Source organism: Neovison vison, chromosome 2, assembly GCF_020171115.1.
Source record: "Neovison vison isolate M4711 chromosome 2, ASM_NN_V1, whole genome shotgun sequence".
NCBI lineage: Eukaryota > Metazoa > Chordata > Mammalia > Carnivora > Mustelidae > Neogale > Neogale vison.
Genome location: NC_058092.1, coordinates 169,239,390 through 169,262,206, shown reverse-complemented (window position 1 = coordinate 169,262,206; position 22,817 = coordinate 169,239,390). Strand labels below are relative to the sequence as shown.

Here is a 22,817-nt window from a genome sequence, read left to right as displayed (position 1 = left end):
AAGAGTTCAAGTTTGGACACCTCTTTCTGTATCAGAAGAGATATTTAATTCCAGAAGATCTGCAAAGTTTTAAGAGAAAAGAATTCAGGGAGAAGACATTGTTACAGGCCTTAAATGACATTATTTATTTTTGGACTTCATTGGTGTGTGATTCCCTGATGTGATCAAGGAGTTAGTACAGTTGTATTTCATTCCACATTTAAAATTTTAGTCACCCATGATTCTGCAATATTGCCCCCAAATACAGGAAAAGACACAATCTCAGTAGACAAGTTTCCTCATTGTAGAAAAACATAGTTTATGCATATATAAGTGATTTCCTTGGGACATACTTAATCAATGTGTAAATGGAAATGCAGCAGTTATAAATTATTCAAGTGCAGTATTGGGACAGATAGCCACCTTCTGCAATATATTTAAAAACGTACTCATTCGATTTTTGATATGTGAACTAATATTACTAGTGAGAAATAGGCTTTCTTAATAATACCACAAATTCATTAAATGTCTTGAATGAATTGGAGGCAGGGGAGAAGTTTATTAATGCAGATTTTCTAGCCAAATTAATAATAAGCATAATCACATTTTATGGAACAGCAACTATGTGCTCAAAACTGTGCAGAGATTTGGCTATGAGCGTCCGTGCCTGTAATGTACACAGTCGTCCCGTGTGGCTAATGATTGCCTCATTTTGTGGTTGAGGAGTCTGAGCCTTTGATGGCTTCTTACTGATCTAAGATTTTGCACTTTGTAAGTAAAGGAGCTGAAAACGAAAGCCAGATATCTGAGGTCTTCACCACGATGTTCTTCCCATTTATACCTGTACCAACTGTCCAGAGTACAATGTAGTTTGACTCCAAGGCCAGCCTTCCTTCCTTCCTTCTTTCCTTCCTTTTTTTTCTCTTTTCTCCTCCCTTCCTTCCTTTTCTTTCCCTTTCCCTTTCTTTCTCTCACTCTCTCTCTCTCTCTTTTTTTTTTTTTTTTTTTTTTGGTTAGGGAGCATAATTGTCTCAGGAAAGGAATCCACAGGCTGAACACTGTTCCACAGTGTGTGTCTCCTTGAGCAGCCATTCTCTTCAGGTTCTGGGAAGAATATATTCTTCTCATCCTTATTCCTCAGCAAGGATCTCATCAGAAAAGATACTCTTGGGCAAACAGACCAGTGGGTGTGAGCTGATAAGAAAAAGACGAGAATGAATAGTACTTTAATAAGAGGGACATTGACTGCGCTGCGCCAGACACGTGGCTCAGTGGGTTAAAGCCTCTGTCTTCGGCTCAGGTAATGATCCTGGGGTCCTGGGATCGAGCCCCGCATCGGGCTTTCTGCTCAGTGGGGAGCCTGCTTCCTCCTCTCTCTCTCTCTCTCTGCCTGCCTCTCTGCCTACTTGTGACCCCTCTCTGTAAAATAAATAAATAAAATCTTAAAAAAAAAAAAAAAGCAAACAGACAAACACAGTTAGAAAAATGAAAGCCAACAGACAAAGCGGACTTTGCTACCACATGGACTCCAAATGGTGGTTGAATCTATAGATAAATTTAAAAATATTTGCTATGTCTAGTTATTAAAATCAATTCATTTACATTCGACTGTCTATAAATATTTAATAATATGCATTCTGATATTAACCCAGGGGATTAATAATGTCAAGTTTTTAATAAGGAAAAGATATTAAGGAAATTGTCGTTTGTGGTGATAGAGACCACAGACATATGGCAATAATGTGTGCTTTTGATTAAAATCAAATTATGCAATTAGAAAAAAAATGTTACCTGTAGGTTAACATTATTTGTCTTTTCTATTGATGATTGTTGATTCTAGACCAAATGATAGATCTTTTTGTTGTTTGTATTCACCTAAATATCTTCTGAGATTTGCATGCGGTATTTTTCTTAAGTTGGTAAACCTGCTATTCCAAAACATCTCTACCTACTTTTCAATGCTCTGAGTCTTTATGCCCTGAGGGAAACAGGTAGCCTAGTCCTGGACTTTGGTACACAGCTATGTACCATGTATCACAGAATCTGGTGGCACACATAGTTTATAACAGCAACCATGTGAACACAAGGGTTCTAAGACCCTTGACTCCTGTAAACCATGCACAGGTTTATGTGTACAACATAGTTGGCAATTCCAATGAGACTCGTAGAGCTCAAAGGGTATCATAAATTCCAAAAGTCTAGGCTTAAACAGGACATGGTTGATGATCTTGTTCTACCTTATTCAGTTTCTAGCATCATTGGGAGTTAAATGCTGAAAAAATACGGAGAATTTTTTTTTCAAGCGTTCTTATTCAGTAAACATTAGCAAAACCCAGGCTGTCATCATTTTTCATTTACTAAATGTCATTTCAAGTTGAGAATGATTTTTTTTCTCCCAGAAAGCTTGTCAGAATGTCATGTTTGTACTTTAATTTCTAGGATTTTGGATCGCTATGTTCAGGATCAAATTCCCGGTGCCAAGGTGGTGGTGGAGTCCATTGGTGCTCGAAGGCATGGGGACGCCTTTTCTCTGGAAGATTACACCAAATGTGACCTGACTGTCTACGCCATCGACCCCCAGACCAACCGAGCCATCGACAGAAATGAACTTTTTAAGTAAGTCCTTTCTGATTGTCTGTAACAGCTCCCTGGTGACAGTATTGCCCTACAGAGGATCCTGGTTTAAGGCTGTAAGTACTGAAAGGTTAAAACCCACCAAATTGTTGTTGAAAGTGTAGTGTAAGCAAAAAAAAAATCAGAGACCATACCTAGGGTACTCATGCCTAGATGTCTCCAGGCCCAGGTGGGAGGGAGGGACTTTGGAGGTCAGTAGGTCCTTTAGGAGCAAGGCGCAGTGCACAGAGATGACCTCCATGCCTGCTCCCATACCATGCTTTTGGAAGGCAGAGAGCACAGATTCCTTCTTCAGCTATCAGTTTGCCCGGGATGATGTCAGCAGGCATGAATTTTAAGACTACATCTAGGTTTCCTGAAGGTTGAATCAACAAAAATTACTATCTTTTTCTCCCTTGACTTGGGAGTGTGGGGCAAAAGGCGATAACCCCTTCCACTTCAGTCCATACTTTCTACCTATTTATTCCATCCTGGTAAACTTGAATGTTTGAGTTATGAATCCTAAAAATAAAGAAAGTGCAGAATTCTCAGCCAAGCACGGCTATACAGTTCTCCCCTGGAAATCATGTTAGAACAGCTTACAGCTCTGTCATTCTAACTTTCAGCTTCGCTCCAGTGACACCTAGTGTCCACTAACCTCTAGGAATGCGGTTCTCATTTAAATTGAAATGCATTCTTTCTTCAACAATATTGGTGATACATAGTCTCACGTATGTCTTCTAAATATTTATTGGTATTTGTGTATCTGTATGTACCCAAATCCATAATTTCAGATTTTAGTTTTTCTTTCTCTATATATACTGAAGAGCACCAAATAAATAGATGCACATACTAATTTACATATATATCCATATGTGGCTGCATTTATGTATTTAGCAAATATCTACCTACCTACTTATTTATTTATTTATTTTTAATTTTATTTATTTGACAGACAGAGATCACAAGTAGGCAGAGAGGCAGGCAGAGAGAAAGGGGGAAGCAGGCTCCCTGCTGAGCAGAGAGCCCGGTTGCGGGGCTTGATCCCAGGACTCTGAGACTGTGACCTGAGCTGAAGGCAGAGGCTTTAACCCACTGAGCCACCCAGGGGCCCCCCTACCCATTTATTTATTAAAACCCATGTATTCTTAATGGAATCTGTTCTGAATTTAAATCTGTTCTTGAACAAAATTTCACTGCTGCTATTTTAGCAACAATGGAACTGTGATTTAATAGCAACTTAATTATAAAAGAGCCATAGTTATTAAGCACGTCATTCACCAACTTAAATTTAATAGCTATTTGGGCCACAGGCAAGATCGTATGTTAATCACAGGGAAGTAGAGAGACTGAGCAGTGGGTTCCTCTCAAGTTCTAGAACCAATATCCAGCTGCAGTAGCATTTTAGATCTACCAAGCCAATTCTGCATATTGTATTCATGTTAAAATTCATTTATAAATAGACCTTAAAATTACATGTAGTCCATGAGTTGTTCTTATTAACATTTATTTAAACCCATCTGCATCCTTTGTTTTTACATACATTGGTTTTATTTTTAAATATGATAGGTGAGGCACCTGGGTGTCTCAGTGGGTTAAGCCTCTGCCTTCGGCTCAGGTCATGGCCTCAGGGTCTGGGGATCGGATCGAGCGCCGAAACGGTTCTCTGCTCAGCAGGAAGTTTGCTTCTCCCTCACCTTATCCTCCCCCTGCTAGTTCTATCTTTCTCTCTAGCAAATAAATAAATAAAATCCCTTGAAAAAAATAAAAAAAAAACTTTAAAAAAATCAATAGTAAAGTAATGATGAGCATCATCTGAATTGCTCATATAAACATTTAGAGGCCAACAGTTTGCAAACAGGCCAGTTGGGTTTCAGCGGACACTAGAAAGTATAAGATAAACATCCTTCGTTCTAAACAAGTTTTCCCAAAGCTAGGTTGTATTCTAAAGAGTAAACATAGAAATTCAATTGAATAACTAAGGGCCAGGAAAGAAGGTAGAAATTGAGAATAACTATAAATCAAGATTTTTTTATACTGAAGAGAGGATAGAATGGCCATTAAGTATTCAAGTTTTCCCTTAGAAGCTTGAACTAAGTCTAATATATTATTAGTTAATTATTAATTAATATAACCTAAATCCTGGAATTTTTCCTCAAAACATTTTATAATGAATTATATAGATATATTTCATAATCCAATGCTCAGAATGCATTGATATTGTTGTAGTTAGAAGAGCTGTTGAAAATTTAGTTTTTGACACTGAATTAATATACTAGAATATTAAGACTATCACCTAACACCCAGACCAGTGGAAATAGGATTATTCTTTCAATTTCCCCTGATCCTAAAATCTAAGCTTTTGAGGATGTTGGAATTCTTAGGCCAAAGAATTAGAAACAAACAAAAGTTATTTCCTCAGAGGAGTTTACTTTGATTTTTAAAATTGATTTCCTATCAAAACTTTTCTTTAAAGCTTATAAAAGGATAGAGAAGATTGGAATCAGTATAATTGTATGTTAACTACTTTGTCTTACAAGGCTGTGAGTATTTTGATTTTTCTTATTTTGGGTCATCTGAATTTCTTAGATTTTTTTCGCAGCAAATACACATTCCTTTTATCCTGCTTCTGTTCTTGCTGTTTTTTTTTTTTGACCTTCTTGAATCTGTGTTTTTTGTTTGTTTTTGGTTTTTTAGATTGTCTCAATCTCTAGGATATCCTTAGACATTATCTTTTCAAGTGTTTCTTATAACCTAGATTCTCTTTCTTCTCATTCTGGGACTCCAATTAAAATTCATTTTTCTCCACACTTTTGGATGCTCTCTGTTCTCGTCTTCCTCCTCTTCTCCTTGCCCTCTCTTCTCTTGGTGCTTTCCTTTAGATAATTGCTGTTGCCTTGTTTTCAAGTTCACAGATACATCTGTTAGCCTGTCGATGTGCTCATTAAAGGAATTCTTCATCTTTACATCTTAAAATAAAAAACACGAAAAACAAAACAAGCCTTCCATTTCCATTTGGTTCATTCTTACAGTTTCCACCACTTTATTGAACTTGCCATCACTTCAAGCGTGTTTTTCACTTTCTGCTAGATTCTGTAAAGTACCAAGCGGAGCTGTATCAAAGTCCTTCTGATGTCCCAGCATCTGGGCAGTGTCTGGTCTGGCTTCCCTGCTGGGTCTCTCTGCAGGCCCTGGGAGCTCTTCATTCTCTTAGCCTGCCCCCATCAGGGCCGAATGCACTCGCTCGCTCACTACTTGGCTCTCCTCCTGCAGCTGAGATGCAGCAACGTGGGTGGGTGGCTCTCTGTTCTTGTCTAGCCTGCATGCCTGGGACATGGGCTGAGGCTCTCTCACTTTGCTCCCCCTCCTTCCCATGGCACTTGTTCACTACAACCATACTTGTGGCATGTCTTGGTGTCAGAGTTCCCTGCCCCTCCCAACCAGTAATAGACCTCTGCTCCGTGCAGGGTGTCCAGTCCAAGAGAACTCCTGTTCCTCCTCCACACGGAGTGGGGTTTTGCTTATACTTGTTCCCCAGAAGCAGTGGGCTTATCCTGACCCATAGGGACTGGGATACTTCCTTCCCCTCTTTCTGTGGCTTAAGGTTCTTGCTTTATATGAGAGATGGGTCTGTGGAATTGCCAGGTGCCCCAGCCTCAGCTGCTTTTTCCCTATAACCCTGCGCTAAAAGGGGATTTCTCTCCTGTCTCCAGCCCTGTCCCTAGGTCATCTTATGAGGGTCCTTGGAAAACAGTTTGCAAGTGAGTACAACGCCAACCCCCCCCCCGCCACTTTATGTTCACGGGTATCTTATGCCAACTTTGGTTGGTACATGTTGGTACATACTTAGCTTCTAAAAATTAATTACAATTAAATTAATTAAAATTTTAGCTCTTTTGCAGGCACCTGGGTGGCTCAGTCGGTTGAGCATCTCCCTTTGGCTCAGGTCATGATCTTGGGGTCCTGGGATCGAGCCCCACATTGGGGTCCCTGCTGAGCAGGGAGTTTGCTCCTCCCTCTGCTTGTGCTCTCTCTCTCTCTCTCGAAATGAATACATACATTCTTTAAAACATTTTAGCTCATTTCTTTTATTTGCTTTTTTGGCAGCCACTTTTCCCTGTTCTCTGAAAGGTGAAACAATGCTTGGTCTCATCTCCCAGTAGAGGAAACTCTCAATCTTCAGAATTTGGCACTTTGCTTGCAAAAAAGTTAGGATTTTTGTATTATTTGACCTTTTTGTCATTAGGGTGGGAGCCATAGGCTCTTAGGCTTCCTGTACCCTGAGCATCCTGAGCAGAAACACATCATAGTACTTTAAAATAGAACTTAACTAAGTATTTGTTTAAAAAAGCAAATACAGTTATAGCTTATGTGCCTTTTTATACATCCAGCCAGTTTAACGTTGTCTGTCTGGATGGTAAACAGGAAATACAGGAGAAGCCTGTATACTGTACAGACTGCATTTATAATATAGTGGAAAATAACATGTTTATACTTTAAATCATAATCTGACTTCCAAGCTCTCATAAAGCTTATTTCCCATTCGTAAGACCAGGGGGAAAAAAAAAAACTCTAAAAATAAAGAGTGAAATTTATTTATTTATTTATTTATTTTTAAGATTTTATTTATTTATTTGACAGAGATCATAAGTAGGCAGAGAGGCAGAGAGAGAGGGGGAAGCAGGCTCCCCACTGAGCAGAGAACCCAATGTGGGGCTCGATCCCAGGACCCTGGGATCATGACCCAAGCTGAAAGCAAAGGCTTTACCCCCCTGAGCCGCTCAGGCACCCCAAGATGAAATTTAAATTATGGAAAAGTCATTATTAGAATCTAGTTTACTATACATAGAGTATGCAATATATTAAGGAATATAAATTAGTCCTTAATTTGGAACTGTATAAAGGAAATACTGGTCTACCCATGACTTGCTTTATTAAGCAAAACAATGTTATTGAAGTGGCATGGATATTGGCAGATGTGTTAACCCTCGCTCCCTCTGTATGCCTGTTTCAGAGACCCAGAAGCAGGGTATCTACCTGGCAAAGAGGCAGTTGCGCCTCTACCATATAGATGGGGGTCCCTGTGGAGTAGAGTGCTCACTCCTGCTCACCATCCCCTTTATCTCTGCATGCATAGGTACACTGCAGTATGAAAACCATCAAGGCAGAATGCAGCGTGGACAGACGCTTCCCTACCACACTTTGACAGTTGTATCCCACACAAGTAAACAGGCAGGGATGCACATTTGCCTATGCTCCATCAGCAGAGTGAATGGGAAAACAGGGAGCTGTCTGAGGAATGTTATTTCATCTCCGTGGTGCTGGAGAGCGAGGTTCTTGCCTTACAGAGTCAAATCTCACAGACTCTCACAGAGAGCGAGTAAAGCAATACAAGTTTATTGAGTGAAGATACAGAAAAGGCTCTCAGGAATGAGAGGGATCCCAATAGGGATTGTCTTTTTTTTTTTTTTTAGTTCTTTTTTCATTATTTTTTATTATGTTAGTCACCATACAGTACATCATTAGTTTTTGATGCAGTGTTCCAAGAGTCATTTTCTATGTTTAACACCCAGTGCTCCATGCAATACATGCCCTCCTTAATACCCACCATCAGGCTCACCCCTCCCCTCCAAAACCCTGAGTTTGTTTTTCAGAGTCCACAGTCTCTCATGAATCCCGCCCCCTTCATTTTTGCCTTCCTTTTCCATGCTATTCTTTATTCCATGCTATTCTTTATGTTTCACAAGTGAAACCACATGATAATTGACTCTCTGCTTGACTTATTTCACTCAGCATAATTTCCTCCAGTCCTGTCCATGCTGATACAAAAGTTGGATATTCATCCTTTCTGATGGAGGCATAAAACTACATTGTATCTATGGACCACATCTTCTTTATCCATTCGTCCATTGAAGGGTATCTTGGCTCTTTCCACACTTTAGTGACTGTGGCCATTGCTGCTATGAACAATGGGGTACATGCCCCTTCTTTTCACTACATCTGTATCTTTGGGGTAAATACCCAGTAGTGCAATTGCAGGGTCATAGGGTAGCTCTATTTTTTTTTCCAATTTATTTATTTTCAGAAAAACAGTATTCATTATTTTTTCACCACACCCAGTGCTCCATGCAAGCCGTGCCCTCTATAATACCCACCACCTGGTACCCCAATCTCCCACCTCCCCCCCCCCCCGCCACTTCAAACCCCTCAGATTGTATTTTTAATTTCTTAGGAATCTCCACACTGTTTTCCAAAGTGACTGCATCAACTTGCATTCCCACCAACAGTGTAAAAGGGTTCTAGGGATGGTCATTTATAGAAAGTTAACCAGGGAATTTAAATCCTTTTAACACCTCTATTGATATCACCATACAGCAGGGACTAGTGGTAACACCTTCAATGGCTTACTTCCTTTTTAGGGTCCGTAATTTTCTTGGTCACAAGTAGCTGTTACACCAAGACCACCTCTGACACCTAGGACAGGATGGTCTGCTTTGTTCCCTTATCTGGTTTCCTTTCATCTCCTGCATTTTTGAATTATGTGAGCCTGATCCTATGGCCCCATCCCTTCTCTCCTTACCTAGTCTGACCTGTCCCTTCTTATCAGGAAAACAGCAGATCTGACAGATCTCCTTCCTAAGATAAGTAAGCATGGGACAAAATGCAAGCAGTAATAAATACTGGAAAACAAAGTGAAAGAAGTAACATTGCAGTGACTCAGAGGCGGAATTTATCTCTGGAAATATTCTCCAGAAACCACTGGAAAACAGCTTAAGGTTTTTAACAAAAAACAAAACTGTATGGGAAAATGAAATGGTATGTGTGTTTGAGGAGCCCTGAATCCTTCCTTCCCTATTTCTTGTGAAAGAACCCCATCAGTGCTCTCTACCATGGTGCTGGTGGTGGGCGTCTACACTGCCTCCCCCTCAAGACTCGAGCCCCTGCTCACTGCCTGGGTGTGGGTCAGTTAGACACACAAAAGGGCTCAGAATCCCTCTTCAAGGACCAACATGGAAGCTAGCTTTGCCCCCACACCAGGAAAAGTATAAAACAAAAGCCTGAAGGTTTGGCTCACTTTTTCCACCTCAATATGGAAAATCTCCAAACTTTTCCCCAAATGAGAAAACATCTGAAAAAGAAATTAGCAGCATAAAGTACATACATAAGAAGCTTAAAAAAAAAAAAAGTACGAATTATAAAGGAGATCAAAAGATATTTAGAGGACAGTGAAGATACAACCTGACAACTGTAGGGAATCTCTGAGGTAAAACACTGCAGTCACAATCACAGAAACATAAACCAAAAGTATAATGAAGAGACCCCATTACTTTCCCAGACAAAATCAATGAAAATGTCACCATGTGTCATTGAAAAGTATCTGAATATGTTTTCATACCACTGAGACACAAATAAAAGTGACTCGATTATAAAGAAACAAAATATTAGATAAGCCTTAAACATCACATAAGCACAATAAAATGCCAAAAGGCAATAGGAATTGGATCCACAATTTTTTTGAAGGAAAAATGTTAGGACTCAGGAATTTGTACCTGGGCAAACTGTTTTGCATGTAGAAAGCAAAAAGGATATTTAATTCTAGACTAGGTATGGGTTCAAAAGCAATCAACAATTCCAGGAAACAATGAGGACATTTACCTAAATTGAGAAACAAACCAAACCAAACCAAAGTAAATAAAACAAACCAAAGTAAATAATCAAAATAATGGAGCTCTTGTACTGTAAAAAGACTAATGAATCTTCCCATCTTCAGGTGATGGGATGGCAAATTCAAAAATCCTGTAGAAGGGGGTCCATCGTGTGGATTCCAAATGATAGGAGTGAATTCTTCCCCCAAACTAATGCTGATTCTTCCCAGTTCCTAATACTTATTTTGCAAAAAGAACTCTTAATCTGTACTTTAATTATTTTTATTAACATCTAATGTATTATTTACCCTAGGGGTACAAGTCTGTGACTCATCAGTCTTACATAATTCACAGCACTCACCATAGCACATACACTCCCCAATGTCCATAACCCAACCACCCTAACTCCCCAGCCCCCAGCAACCCTCGGTTTGTTTTGTGAGATTAAGAGTCTCTTATGGTTTGTCTCCATCCTGATCTCATCTTGTTTCATTTTTTCCTTCCCTACCTCCCAAAGCCCCCGCCCTGCCTCTCAAATTCCTCATATCAAGAAATCATATGATAATTGTCTTTCTCTAATTGACTTACTTTGCTCAGCATAATACCCTCTAGTTCCATCCACGTCATTGCAAATGGCAAGATTTCATTTCTTTTGATAGTATTCCATTGTATATATATACCACTTCTTTATCCATTCATCTGTTGATGGACATCTAGGTTCTTCCCGTAGTTTGGCTATTGTGGACATTGATGTTATAAACATTTGGGTGCATATGCCCCTTTGGATCACTACATTTGTATCGTTAGGGTAAATACCCAGTAGTGTGATTGCTGGATCGTAGGGTGGCTCTATTTTCAACTTTTTAAGGAACCTCCATGCTGTTTTCCAGAGTGGTTGCATTCCTACCAACAGTGTAGGAGGGTTCCCCTTTCTCTGAATCCCCGCCAACCTCTGTCGTTTCCTGAATTGTTAGTTTTAGCCATTCTGACTGGTGTAAGGTGGTATCTCATTGTGGTTGGGGATTTGTATTTCCCAATGCCAAGTGATGAGCATTTTTTTATGTGTCTGTTGGCCATCTGGATATCTTCTTCACAGAAATGTCTGTTCATGTCTTCTGCCCATTTCTTTTTTTTTTTATTTTTTTTATTTTTTATAAACATATATTTTTATCCCCAGGGGTACAGGTCTGTGAATCGCCAGGTTTACATACTTCACAGCACTCACCAAAGCACATACCCTCCCCAATGTCCATAACCCCCCTCCTTCTCCCAACCCCCCTCCCCCCAGCAACCCTCAGTTTGTTTTGTGAGATTAAGAGTCACTTATGGTTTGTCTCCCTCCCAAATGCCCATTTCTTTATTAGATTATTTGTTCTTTGGGTGTTGAGTTTGAGAAGTTCTTTATAGATTTTGGATATTAGCCCTTTATCTGATATGTCATTTGCAAATATCTTCTCCCATTCTGTCAGTTGTCTTTTGGTTTTGTTGACTGTTTCCTTTGCTGTGAAAAAGCTTTTGACCTTGATGAAGTCCCAATATTTCATTTTTTCCCTTGCTTCACTTGCCTTTGGTGATGTTTCCAGGAAGAAGTTGCTGCGGCTGAGGTTGAAGAGGTTGCTGCCTATGTTCTCCTCAAAGATTTTGATGGATTCCTGCCTCATATTGAGGTCTTTCATCCATTTTGAGTCTATTTTTGTGTGTGGTATAAGAAAATGGTCCAATTTCATTCTTCTGCATGTGGCTGTCCAATTTTCCCAAGTCTTTGTTGAAAAGACTTTTCTCCATTGGACATTCTTTCCAGCTTTGTTGAAGATTAGTTGACCACAGAGTTGAGGGTCTATTTCTGGGCTCTCTATTCTGTTCCATTGATCTAAAACAGATCTTATGTCTGTTTTTGTGCCAGTACCATACTGTCTTGATGATTACAGCTTTGTAATAGACCTTGAAGTCTGGAATTGTGATGCCAGCAACTTGGGCTTTCTGTTTCAACATTCCTCCGGCTATGCAGGGTCTTTTTTGGTTTCATATAAATTTCAGGATTATTTGTTCCATTTCTTTGAAAAAAATTGATGGTATTTTGATAGGGATTTCATTAAATGTGTAGATTGCTTTAGGTAGCATAGACATTTTTACAATATTTGGTCTTCTAATCTTCCAAATACTTTATTTGGAACTTCTTACCTTATCCGACAAATAATTAAAACAAATTGTGGTACCATTCTATTCTAGCACTTGGAACCATGGTTAAATCTTTATTACATTCTCTAACATACCTAAAAATGACCTAGGAAAAATGCTGTGAAAGGATTTTTATATCTACAAAAACATACTTGTAAGAAAAAAAAGTAACAAAAAATCTAACTGTCTTACATTATCACATGAAAACTTGAGTAAAAACATACACCTTTAAAACTAAAATTGAGTTATCCTAGACATTGGGTTTTTTAAATAGGAAGTCTAATAAACTACCCAGTGGAATTTGTATCTGGTATCAGTCATCTCTTTACTTTTTCCATAAGGAAGCTATGTACACTGTGCAGTAAAGTCAGCATGATCAGTCAGAAAATTTAAAAAATGTCAAAACGGATAAAATAGACTGTCAGATGCTCTTTGTTATCATTGGGATAGTGTAATTTGAGGCCATTTGAAAAATTTTCCCCCATCTCTTTGTGCTTTCTCCATTTTCAACATAAGTATGGTAGTTTATATTATGCAGTATATTTCTAAAATAATAGTTTTCACTTTATATATGCTGTTTAAGTACAAGAATAAAAAATATTTGTTAAAAAAGATGTGATGTGGGTATATTCAAATGTGAGCAGCCTCTGCATTGGGGCCTGTGAGTAATTTTGCTTTTTGGAAAGTTTTGTGCTTTCCAATTTTCTGTAGTCAGACCTTTGATTTTTATAGATGAACATCTAAAAATACAAAACCAAAAATACCTAAGACATGGTGTGGCTTTGTGGTATTAAGAACAGAAGTGTTACATCAATACTGTAGGATTTATACAGGGATTGTGCAAATATTCCCAAGGAATTTTGAAAAATATTACCTGCTAATTAAAACAAAATATGTAACAAAATCTTAATAAATTAAGTAATAATTTTCCTTGATTATCCGCTCCCCCCCCACCCCAGTGGATGCCCATAATAAGAACTGTATTATTCAGAAGAAGACTTTGCGAGAATTGTTGGCTTATTTTTGCTAATTCCTGTCATCCTGACTGATTTGCTATCTGCATCATTTATAGAGAGTCTTCTCTTTCTAGGCAGGAAACACTTTTTAATTTGTTCACCTCTTGCCCATAAAATGTCATTTTGGTTTGGGATTTGAGAGTGTCAGCATATAAGGCAAATGGAGATTTTGGACCCTGACGGCTTGGGTTGGTGTCTCAGATTCACGGCCCTAACTGTGTAGCTTTCCAGCAATAAATTAGCATTGTAACTGTTCTGTTCTACAGGGTGATTCTGAAGACCAAAGCAGACAAAATGCAGGATATAGTTTTAAAATATATCCTATGTAATTTAGAATATTCATTCACACGAATAATGTAATCATGTAAATTATTTCAACAGAGTGATATTAAGTTCAAGGATGTTGATAATTATTTTTCTCAAGTCTGTGAGCATATTAAGTAAGGGTCATTGTTATTATATCTGTGATACGTGTATACAGGTGGTAGTTGCTCTTCTTCATTGCTCTTTTTATATTTTTTTATTTATAAGACTGACTCAGCTTGTGATTCAATTAAAGAAAATAATAAAAGCTATCACAAATTTATTTAAATATTAAATACTTAATACTTAGTAAAAATAGTAATGAGATATTACACAATTATTTTCTGTATTATTTAAAAATATTTTACAAAAATACTTTCAAAGGAAATACTAAAAGATATTGGAAAATTCCATTTAAAAGAGAACTTTCTGGGGCACCTAGGTGGCTCAGTGGGTTAAAGCCTCTACCTTCAGCTCAGGTCATGATCCCAGGGTCCTGGGATCCAGCCCAGCATTGGGCTCTCTGCTCAGTAGGGAGCCTGCTTCCCACCCCCCTCTCTGCCTGCCTCTCTGCCTACTTGTGATCTCTCTCTCTGTCAAATAAATAAATAAAATCTTTAAAAAATAGATAAATAAATAAATAAATAAAAGAGAACTTTCTGTTAACATCATTGATTTTATGATTTATCTAACAATGCAGGTTTCTGGATGGCAAACTTCTTGATATCAACAAAGACTTCCAACCGCATTATGGGGAAGGAGGACGCATTTTGGAGATCCGGACCCCGGAGGCAGTGACCAGCATTAAAAAGCGAGGAGAAAGTCTGGGCTACACAGAAGGGGCCTTGCTGGCACTCGCCTTCATCATCATTCTCTGCTGTATCCCTGCCATTCTGGTCGTTCTCGTCAGCTACAGACAGTGAGTATCCCTTGATTGAAACCTGTATTGTCCCAAAGCCAGCCTTGTGAGCATAGCTTTGGAGTCCCAAAACAGGAATAGCGCAGACCTCTCGGGGACTGCTGTATGGCCTTCCTTGAAGGGAAAACAAAACAAACTTCCAGCATTGCCCACAGCGAACTCAATGTGCCCATGCTCCTAAGATGCTCTCCTCCAGTAGGACTGTGTTTGTGCTCTTTGGGGAATCGACCTCCGGGAGCGAAGGTAGCCGGGATCCTAGGAAGTGTCATGTACAGATGTCCCTGGTCCTGAGGAAGGTCTGAGATCTGACCACACTGTAATGACAGCACTGTATCCATGTCGTTAAATTTGCATCTGTGTAAATGCCCGCAGTGTTGGCAAAATCATTTAAAAAATCGTAGTATGCCACATGTCATTTTCCATGGGGGCTCTTCCTCCCTGGGGAGCCCTGCGAGAATCTGTGTTGTGACATATGACAGGATATTGTGGTGGTGCAGGTCTTATGGGCAAATACTTCCATTTAAAATCTTACTTAGGCCCTTCGAAGTAGTGAAGTAATAATAGCTAATGTAAGCGTCTGTACTCGAGGTTGTCTAGGAAGCTCTTCGTTATTTGACACTGGTTGTGGGGAACCTTCATGATAGAGGTCTAAGCACTTCAAATATATCCATATGGATAATGACTAGTGAAAATGGTTGTGGGACAGGTTAAGAAGGTGCTGTAAGAGTATCTTTCATCACAAAAGTAATGTGAAGTTGCAAACACAGCATTTAGGTTGATACGCTGGAGTCTGAAATACCCTTAACAAATCAACTGATGCACTGGCTCTAAAGCCTTCATGAACCAACTTAATAGTGAACAAATGGTTTTAATTTTTTAAACCATCAAGCCAGAATTCATTTTCATGTTAATCTGTCTTACAGTTATTCTTACTTACTGCGCTGCTTTCCAAAGGAATGCCGCAACAATAAACCAGGGAGGAGACCTCTTCTTTTGGGCACATGATGGCAGGGACCCAAACTGAAGCATTTCAGACGTTATACTCAGAGACGTTATACTAAGATGCTTAGCGTTTCAACATTATGTAGATGGATTTAATTACTATTCTTTTTGTAGTTCAGTAATCAGGTCAACACCCCGTGAATTCATTTTAGTTACTGCTTTTTGTAGATGGACAGAATTAAACAAAACGATGTTTTGTGCTGCTCATGTTTCAAAGTAGCATTCTAATATTTACAAAGCTAACTTTCGTACTTTTATGTTCTACTTCTAAGTAAGACCGGATGGATGGCTAGTCTTTTGTATTAACATTTGTTTCTGAAAGTCATCTGTACGTGGCAAAGTTAAGGGGCAAATATGGGGAAAAGTGCCATGGATTCGTGACCCAGGAGGGGCACCTTCGAATCCCAGTCCCTGCCTCAAAGGGAGACCCCGGGGGGAATCACAGCCCGGTGCCTGGGTCCATTCCTGTAACACACCCGGGGTGCCAAGAAGCCCATTATGAGAATCAGATCACCTTTACTCTTTCATTTCTCCCTCAGAATTTGAACTCCTGTCTCCACGTATTCATCCAGTGCTGCTTGCTACATTTAGTTCATTTCTTTGTTTCCCTGTAATGAATGTTTTCACAGCATCTGTGATGTTGTCGGTAATGATGAAGTGCTCCCCCATTCTGACTTTCTGAATTGAAATACTTAGCTTCCCTGCAGTGTCATTAAGTCTGTGTCATTATGCATTTAACCAGTAAATTATTCATTGTGTAGAATAAATTAGATGTTAAAATATTATGAATGCAGCCCTTCTAATGTAGCTTTCTCTCTCTCTTCTCTTACTCACTGCCTTTCGAAACAGGTTTAAAGTGTAAGTATAATTAACATCTTATGTATGATTTTATATACTATGAAAAGAAAACCCCCGCATACCCCTGATAAAGTAATCAATCTGCCGGGACCATGTATGTGACTTCAACTTCCCTTGTGCTTTTGTATGTACAGAATTGAGCTGCTCTTTAACTTTGGGATCCAAGGGAGGAGAAGTGAAAAAAGGTCATTTGCTGTGATAGCTTCCACACTCTGAGGTCTTGGTTTTGAGGAAGGAGCTCATAGTTGGTGTTCAGAACATTCAGAAAGGGCCAGAATGCCAGGTGTCCCAGGTACCCAAAGGAAACCAAAGCTAGCCCTCCCCATCCTTTAGGAGGGGGACCCTCTGTAAACTACGTTGTTTCTGTCAATGAATGTCAAAAATGTTTCAGATCATTTTAAATAAAATAACTTTTTAAAAAAATAGATAGATGATGAAAGATAAGGAAAAATTATGTATCTCCGACATTATGCATCTTCAGCCTTGCCTCACATGATGAGAGATTACTCAATAACCACCAATTATTAATCACAGTTTTAAAGACAGTTTGCCCCCATCTTTAATATTACTCTTCACTTATCTTGCCAATATTTCTACTGAATTCTGTTATTCAAGGGTCAATATTTTAAAGAACTGAAGGGGGAGAGGGTACCAGAGAATGCTACTCAGTGAGGATGTTTCTGTAATTCTACCTGTTTATAAGTTGGAGTATTTGTGTCCTGATAATTTTAGTATGTTTGTATGCCAACTGATAAGTATACGATTTCTAAAATGAGTTTTCCTTGCCTTACCCAAGCCGCCAAGCTGAGTGCACCAAGACTGCACGAATCCAGTCGGCATTACCCGCGGCCAAGCCTGCTGCACCCACCCCCGCACCCGTGGCCGCACCCCCGCCGCCCCCGCCTCCCCCTGGGGCACACCTGTATGAAGAGCTGGGGGACAGCACCATGTAAGTAGGCTTTGCAGCCGCTCTTACAGACAGGTGGGTGTGATGGATGCTGGGGGGGAAGTATATCATGTCAACCTGATGCAGAAATGCAGGTTCCTTGAATTATGACATTTTTCTTAACAAAACAAAACAAAAAAACTAAATTGTTAGGATGAGAACCTAAGAAAGGTTGAGCTGAAAAATAATAACCAAAACACAAGCAAACCAAAAAAGAACATAAAAAACTTAGTAAGAGAAAATTTGTAGATGTCTAGCTTAAATAGTCTGTTTGTAAACCTTCACAAGTATGCATATATTTTTTTCTCCAGAATTAAAAATACATTCTGAAATTTTCTCATAGAAAATAAGGAAAAATAAAACAATCATAAACAAATCAAAAATAAAAATCAAAAACAAAAAAAATTAAAAAACAAATCATAATCCTGATTTGGTATCAAAAGCCAACTCCTGTTTGGAAGTTTAAAACTGATGTGATGGTTTAAGTCACAGACTTTTTAAAGATGCAATCTTAGGATGTCATAACATAGAGTAATGAAAATCTGAAACCCAAATAAAGAATTAAATATCCAACCACTTAAAGAATATACTTTTCATTATATTCTTCTCAAAAGAGACTGCTGTAATGCTTCATATTACTCCCACAATATTTGGAACCTCTAAGCAATATTAAATCATCCACATTTGAAAACTCTTAGATTACTGCGAAAAGACTTCACAGATGTTTTCCATAATGATGCTACCCTTATAACCTGATTCCTTTTGGACTTACTTAACTTGCCTATGTTTTAAAAATTCAAGAGTAACTATTTTGGGACATGAGATGCAGAACAACCAAGGAGATGATAAAATTCTGAATATGGCTGAATTAAATCCAAGACAGCTTTTATCAACTGGAATTTGGTGGAGTTGAGGGACTAAAACACATTCAACTGTGTTACATTTGTAGCATTTACTAGTAGGAATAAAGCAAGCCTCAAAAATTATGAAATGTACCTTTTAATGAGACAACTGGTTTTAAACACATGTATCAATATTATTACACAAGGTGATGTTAAGTTTTAAAAATGTTAAAACAGATTTTAATGTTGTGTATCTTAATGCTAAAATTGAATTTAATGTTTGACAGTTGAGTGCTTGGCATTCCATTTCTAAAATAATATGGTAAAGGATTCATGCTTTAAATATAGTTTTTAAAATTTTTAAATTGAGTTGAAAATTATGGTCTCTTTTTGCATTACTGGTGAATGTAGGAATTGAGCCAATATGATTTGATTCTCTTTATATTAACCACCTCTCTCCAGAAAAAAGAAATTCAGAAACTAAAAAGACTTATGTATAAAGTTTTCTGTTATCTGAAGTTAGTGGCATATATTCATTTTTACTTAACAAAAGTAGATACACTGTAACATCATCTGGAATAAATATAGTTTGATGGTGACCATTTTCAAATAGCAACACTTAAGGACTACTTTCATTTGAAAAATTGTGGTAGACTTAGAGAATTTTTCAATTATAATATGCATTTAATGAAGTATTTTGTGTTCTTCACATTTAAAATCTTTAACAAATGTTTAACCTATCTATTTAAAAACTTTATATAGGGATTCTAACCATATGTTATTAGAAAATAGATTAGCTTCAAAGGAATTATTACCAAATTTAAACAAACAAATAAAAAAATCAAAGGTCATTTTGAAAAGAATCTTAATGATCTAATAATGTCATACAGATTCAACAGTTGGTCTGTAATATATTTACTTTCTTCCAAACAGTATGTTTATCTTCTTTAAAAATCAATGTGGACTAATTTTTCAGTTAGGACATAGAAACAATTCTTAGATTCTCATTTAAAATAACTGTTTTGGGATTGAAATCAACCATATGTAATGAAGGTAAATTTTACCTATGTATAGGAAACAGATAGCTAGCTATTTTATGGGATGAGACAACCAAAGAAATGCCATATGGTTTTATCTAAAATATTATTACATATCAGAGTAAAAACAAAATATAAAAACATGCATTTTCTTTTCTGGATATACATATCAAATGTTCCTGTTAGTATTTCATAACCACCTCAAAGTAACTATAGTTCAAACTGTTTTTTTTTTTTTTTCTGTCTCATGTTTTCTCTTTCCCACCTGTGGATACATAGGCATAAGTAAGTAAATAATATCATTCTAATATGAGGTGTTAGGGAAAAAAGATACAAGAGAATAGATTAAGTTTTACTCTAAATGTAGTCATTTGCCATGTAGTCATTTTACCATGGAGTCATTTGCTTTTAAAAAGAAATTTCTATCTTTCATCTCTCATTCACTTTTGGTACCTTGAAAACCTGTACCTCCCAAGAAGTATATCAAAATTCTTGCTTTTAATTTGTTAAAAGTATTTCAAGATGTCTCTTAATCCAAAGTGGTACAGTTCCATTATATAGGTAGCTCTTAGCGAGAACAAACCTATTTTTTTAAAAAAGTACCAAATAATGTGTCAAGTCCATTTTAAAAAAAAAAAATGACTTTGCAAGATCAGGAGAAGGATTTGATGTCTACTGAATGCAGATTGTCTGTTCTTCCCGAGTTATCTGGGTGGGCCTGATACCCCAAGCCCAGCTGTAAGGGTTCTTCCTTAGTAGTTTGTTTCTTTGTGAGAAGGCACAGTAACAGCCTCAGCTTTATATATAGGATTGTATTGTCTCGCCTGTTTTGCTTTTCAGCGTGGCCACTTAATTTTTATTCACAGTATTTCCTTTTATTTAATTCCTGCTGTGTGGGTAAATATTAAACATTGAGCTTGAGAGCAAAGTCTAAGGGGAGGGCATTCAAAACCCGCCAGCCTTCCTGGGCGAAAGGTCCCAATGCTTTCAATAGTGACATGTGCTTGTGTCCTTTCCCTTGGTTGACTTGATCACTCTCAGCCACTGTGACTCAGTGTCAGTGTATGAGCAGATCTTCCAGGGATATTGAAACTATGTGACTGGAACATAAGTCTTTTCATTAAAGTCAGTCTTGACCAAAATTTGACATTGATCATATTTAAAATAAATACCAATAGCCCCTCTTGTTATTTGTACTGTTCATAGCATTTTATAATGGATTCAGCTTAAAATTGAAATAGAAGGAAATAATCTCTGTTCAGGTTCTAGCGTAACTTCAGTTTCTCAACTGTGATTTTGACCTCGATGAGAGAAATTCTCCCACCTGTCCTTGAAGACTTTTAATTCTCTAATCTAGGGAATAGAGATTTCCTTTCTGTATTCTCTTGTAAGCTTTGTCTCAAACTGGAGAGTACTTTTAGCTCCAGGACAGAATGACTGAGAGGAGAGATAATGGTACCGATTCAGACACAGCTAAGGATCCTTCTCCCCAGACAGACAGCTCTGAGCGTTGTCCACCAAAGCAAAGGATATGAAACCATTAGCCAAAATGCTGGTTTGCAATTTGGAATCATGATTTCTTCATAAGAGAACTGTTATGTGTGGTCATGGATACTTTGCTGTATCAAACTCATTAGCCGCCTTCCCCCCCCCCCAAAAAAAAAGTCTATGGAGATTGATGCATTTTCTTAAAAAAAAAAAAAAGAAAAGAAAAGAAAATTTCTCATGCTACTCACAGCTCTCAAGCTTTTCTTGCCCTGCCTTTTTGAGTACAGGGACATGAAAGTAATGTCTGGCTTTGGTAGATTAGTGTTATTTGGCCTTCTATATTTTGAAGTCGTAATGAGAACCATAAAGACATCTTTCTCATGAAAGCTGTGTCACGACCTGTTTCCTTACATTTCATTATCTTCTTTTCTTTCAAGTCTTTTCCTTCTCTACCATTTCCAACAAAGCAGGGGAAATAAGTCAGTCTCGGAAGACAGGAAAAGTCCCCAAACTGTGATGCCCTTTTCTTCCAGCACTACTGAGGCTCACAAGCAGGCTCATGTAGATGGATCTCTTAAGAACAACCAGCCCAAGTCGGTAAGAAAATTCACACTGATGTCTGACGAGGATGCCTCAAGTATCCACGGTACTCTTTATAAGGAAACTCTAGATCCAGGACCAGCAAATTCAGACTTTTTACTAAGAACAGATTTTATAGACTCATTTTTACCCAAAACACAAGCCAGGAGTAAGTCCCTGAGGGGCCCAAGAGAAATGTTTCAGAGGATGTGGAATCAGCCAGTCTACTTCCCTCAGAGACCAGTGTGGGAACTTCCCAAAAGACCAGAAGCCATAGAGCTGGAGCAGTGGCAGAGCAACAGGCAGGAAGGTGGAAAGGAAACCACTAGAACCTTTCCAAAGAGAAAAGGTAGCAGCAGTCCCCGGCCTACTGTTGGAGATTTGAATGTACCCGAGAGAGGAGAAAGAAGGCAAGGTGAATCACTGCTCACACATGGAGCAGAGCCCTTGGAATCTCTGCCTTCAGACTCCTCCTGTTTCTCTCCTTCATCTCATTCTTCTTACTCCACTTTGCCAACTGTTTCAAGAACCGTGGAACTCCTGTCAGAACCTGATGTCATCCTTTCTCCTGCTGACTGTTGCTTGGAACTTTCTCCTTCAGTGCCCTGCGTTTTAAATTCCCCAGGCTTTAGGAGAGAGACACCCACATGTACGTTGACAGTTGAAACCAGAAGAAACATTTTTGAAATCATTCCCAAACCACCAAATATCTCCCCTCCTCCCCCTCCTCCTCCACCTCTTGTCCTTAGTCCATTTGCTCTTTCCTGTCTTCCCCCTCCTCCTCCAATTCTTTCACTTTCTGCCCCTCCTTCTCCTTCCTCTTCTTCTTCACCTCGTCTACCTTCACTCCCCTCCCTCCCTCCCCCATCCCCCCCTCTTCCTTCTTCTCTGTCTTTTCCAACTTGGGTTCCGTCCACTAAGCGTGTCAGTGTCCCCATTGTTCAGCAGACTGTCAGTGTGACGCCCCCCAAGGAATTGGAGTCCTCTGTCAGACAGCTGCCAGCATTTGCAACAGCATGTCGTGCAAATTCCCAGAGAGAACCAAAGGGCATCCTCAAGCATATTAAAAACTTAGCCGACCTTGAAAAGTCGGTAGCTAATATGTACAGTCAAATTGAAAAAAACTTCCCACCAACACACAACTCAAGACTGGAAACTCGTTGCCCTCCAGAAACAGAAAATGTGGAAGTGACTGAATGCGACCAGGGGAATTTGCACAGTATTGTCGAGGGCACTGAGAACCTGCCTGACAGTCAATCTACTTCACTGTAATGTTGATTTTCCTGTTTTAACTGGACAACTCTTTTGTTGACGGAAATCTTTAAGTGGAGGCAAATTTGAACATTAAAGAAGATTCCATTCTTTTACCCTAAACTCAGTGCAATGCTGTTTTTCCTCATTTTTTTTTTAC

At 38.5% G+C, this 22,817-nt stretch overlaps 1 protein-coding gene across 1 annotated transcript in view; it reads left to right on the top strand.

The window, feature by feature from the left end:
* The window catches only part of PCDH15 (protocadherin related 15), a 546,308-nt gene that overhangs the window by 510,376 nt on the left and 13,115 nt on the right, over window positions 1-22,817 (top strand). The window contains exons 27-30 of the mRNA XM_044236821.1: window positions 2,419-2,595; window positions 14,436-14,654; window positions 16,506-16,514; window positions 17,311-17,463. Coding sequence (XP_044092756.1) covers window positions 2,419-2,595; window positions 14,436-14,654; window positions 16,506-16,514; window positions 17,311-17,463 — 558 coding nt within the window. The remainder of the gene's footprint in view (window positions 1-2,418; window positions 2,596-14,435; window positions 14,655-16,505; window positions 16,515-17,310; window positions 17,464-22,817) is intronic.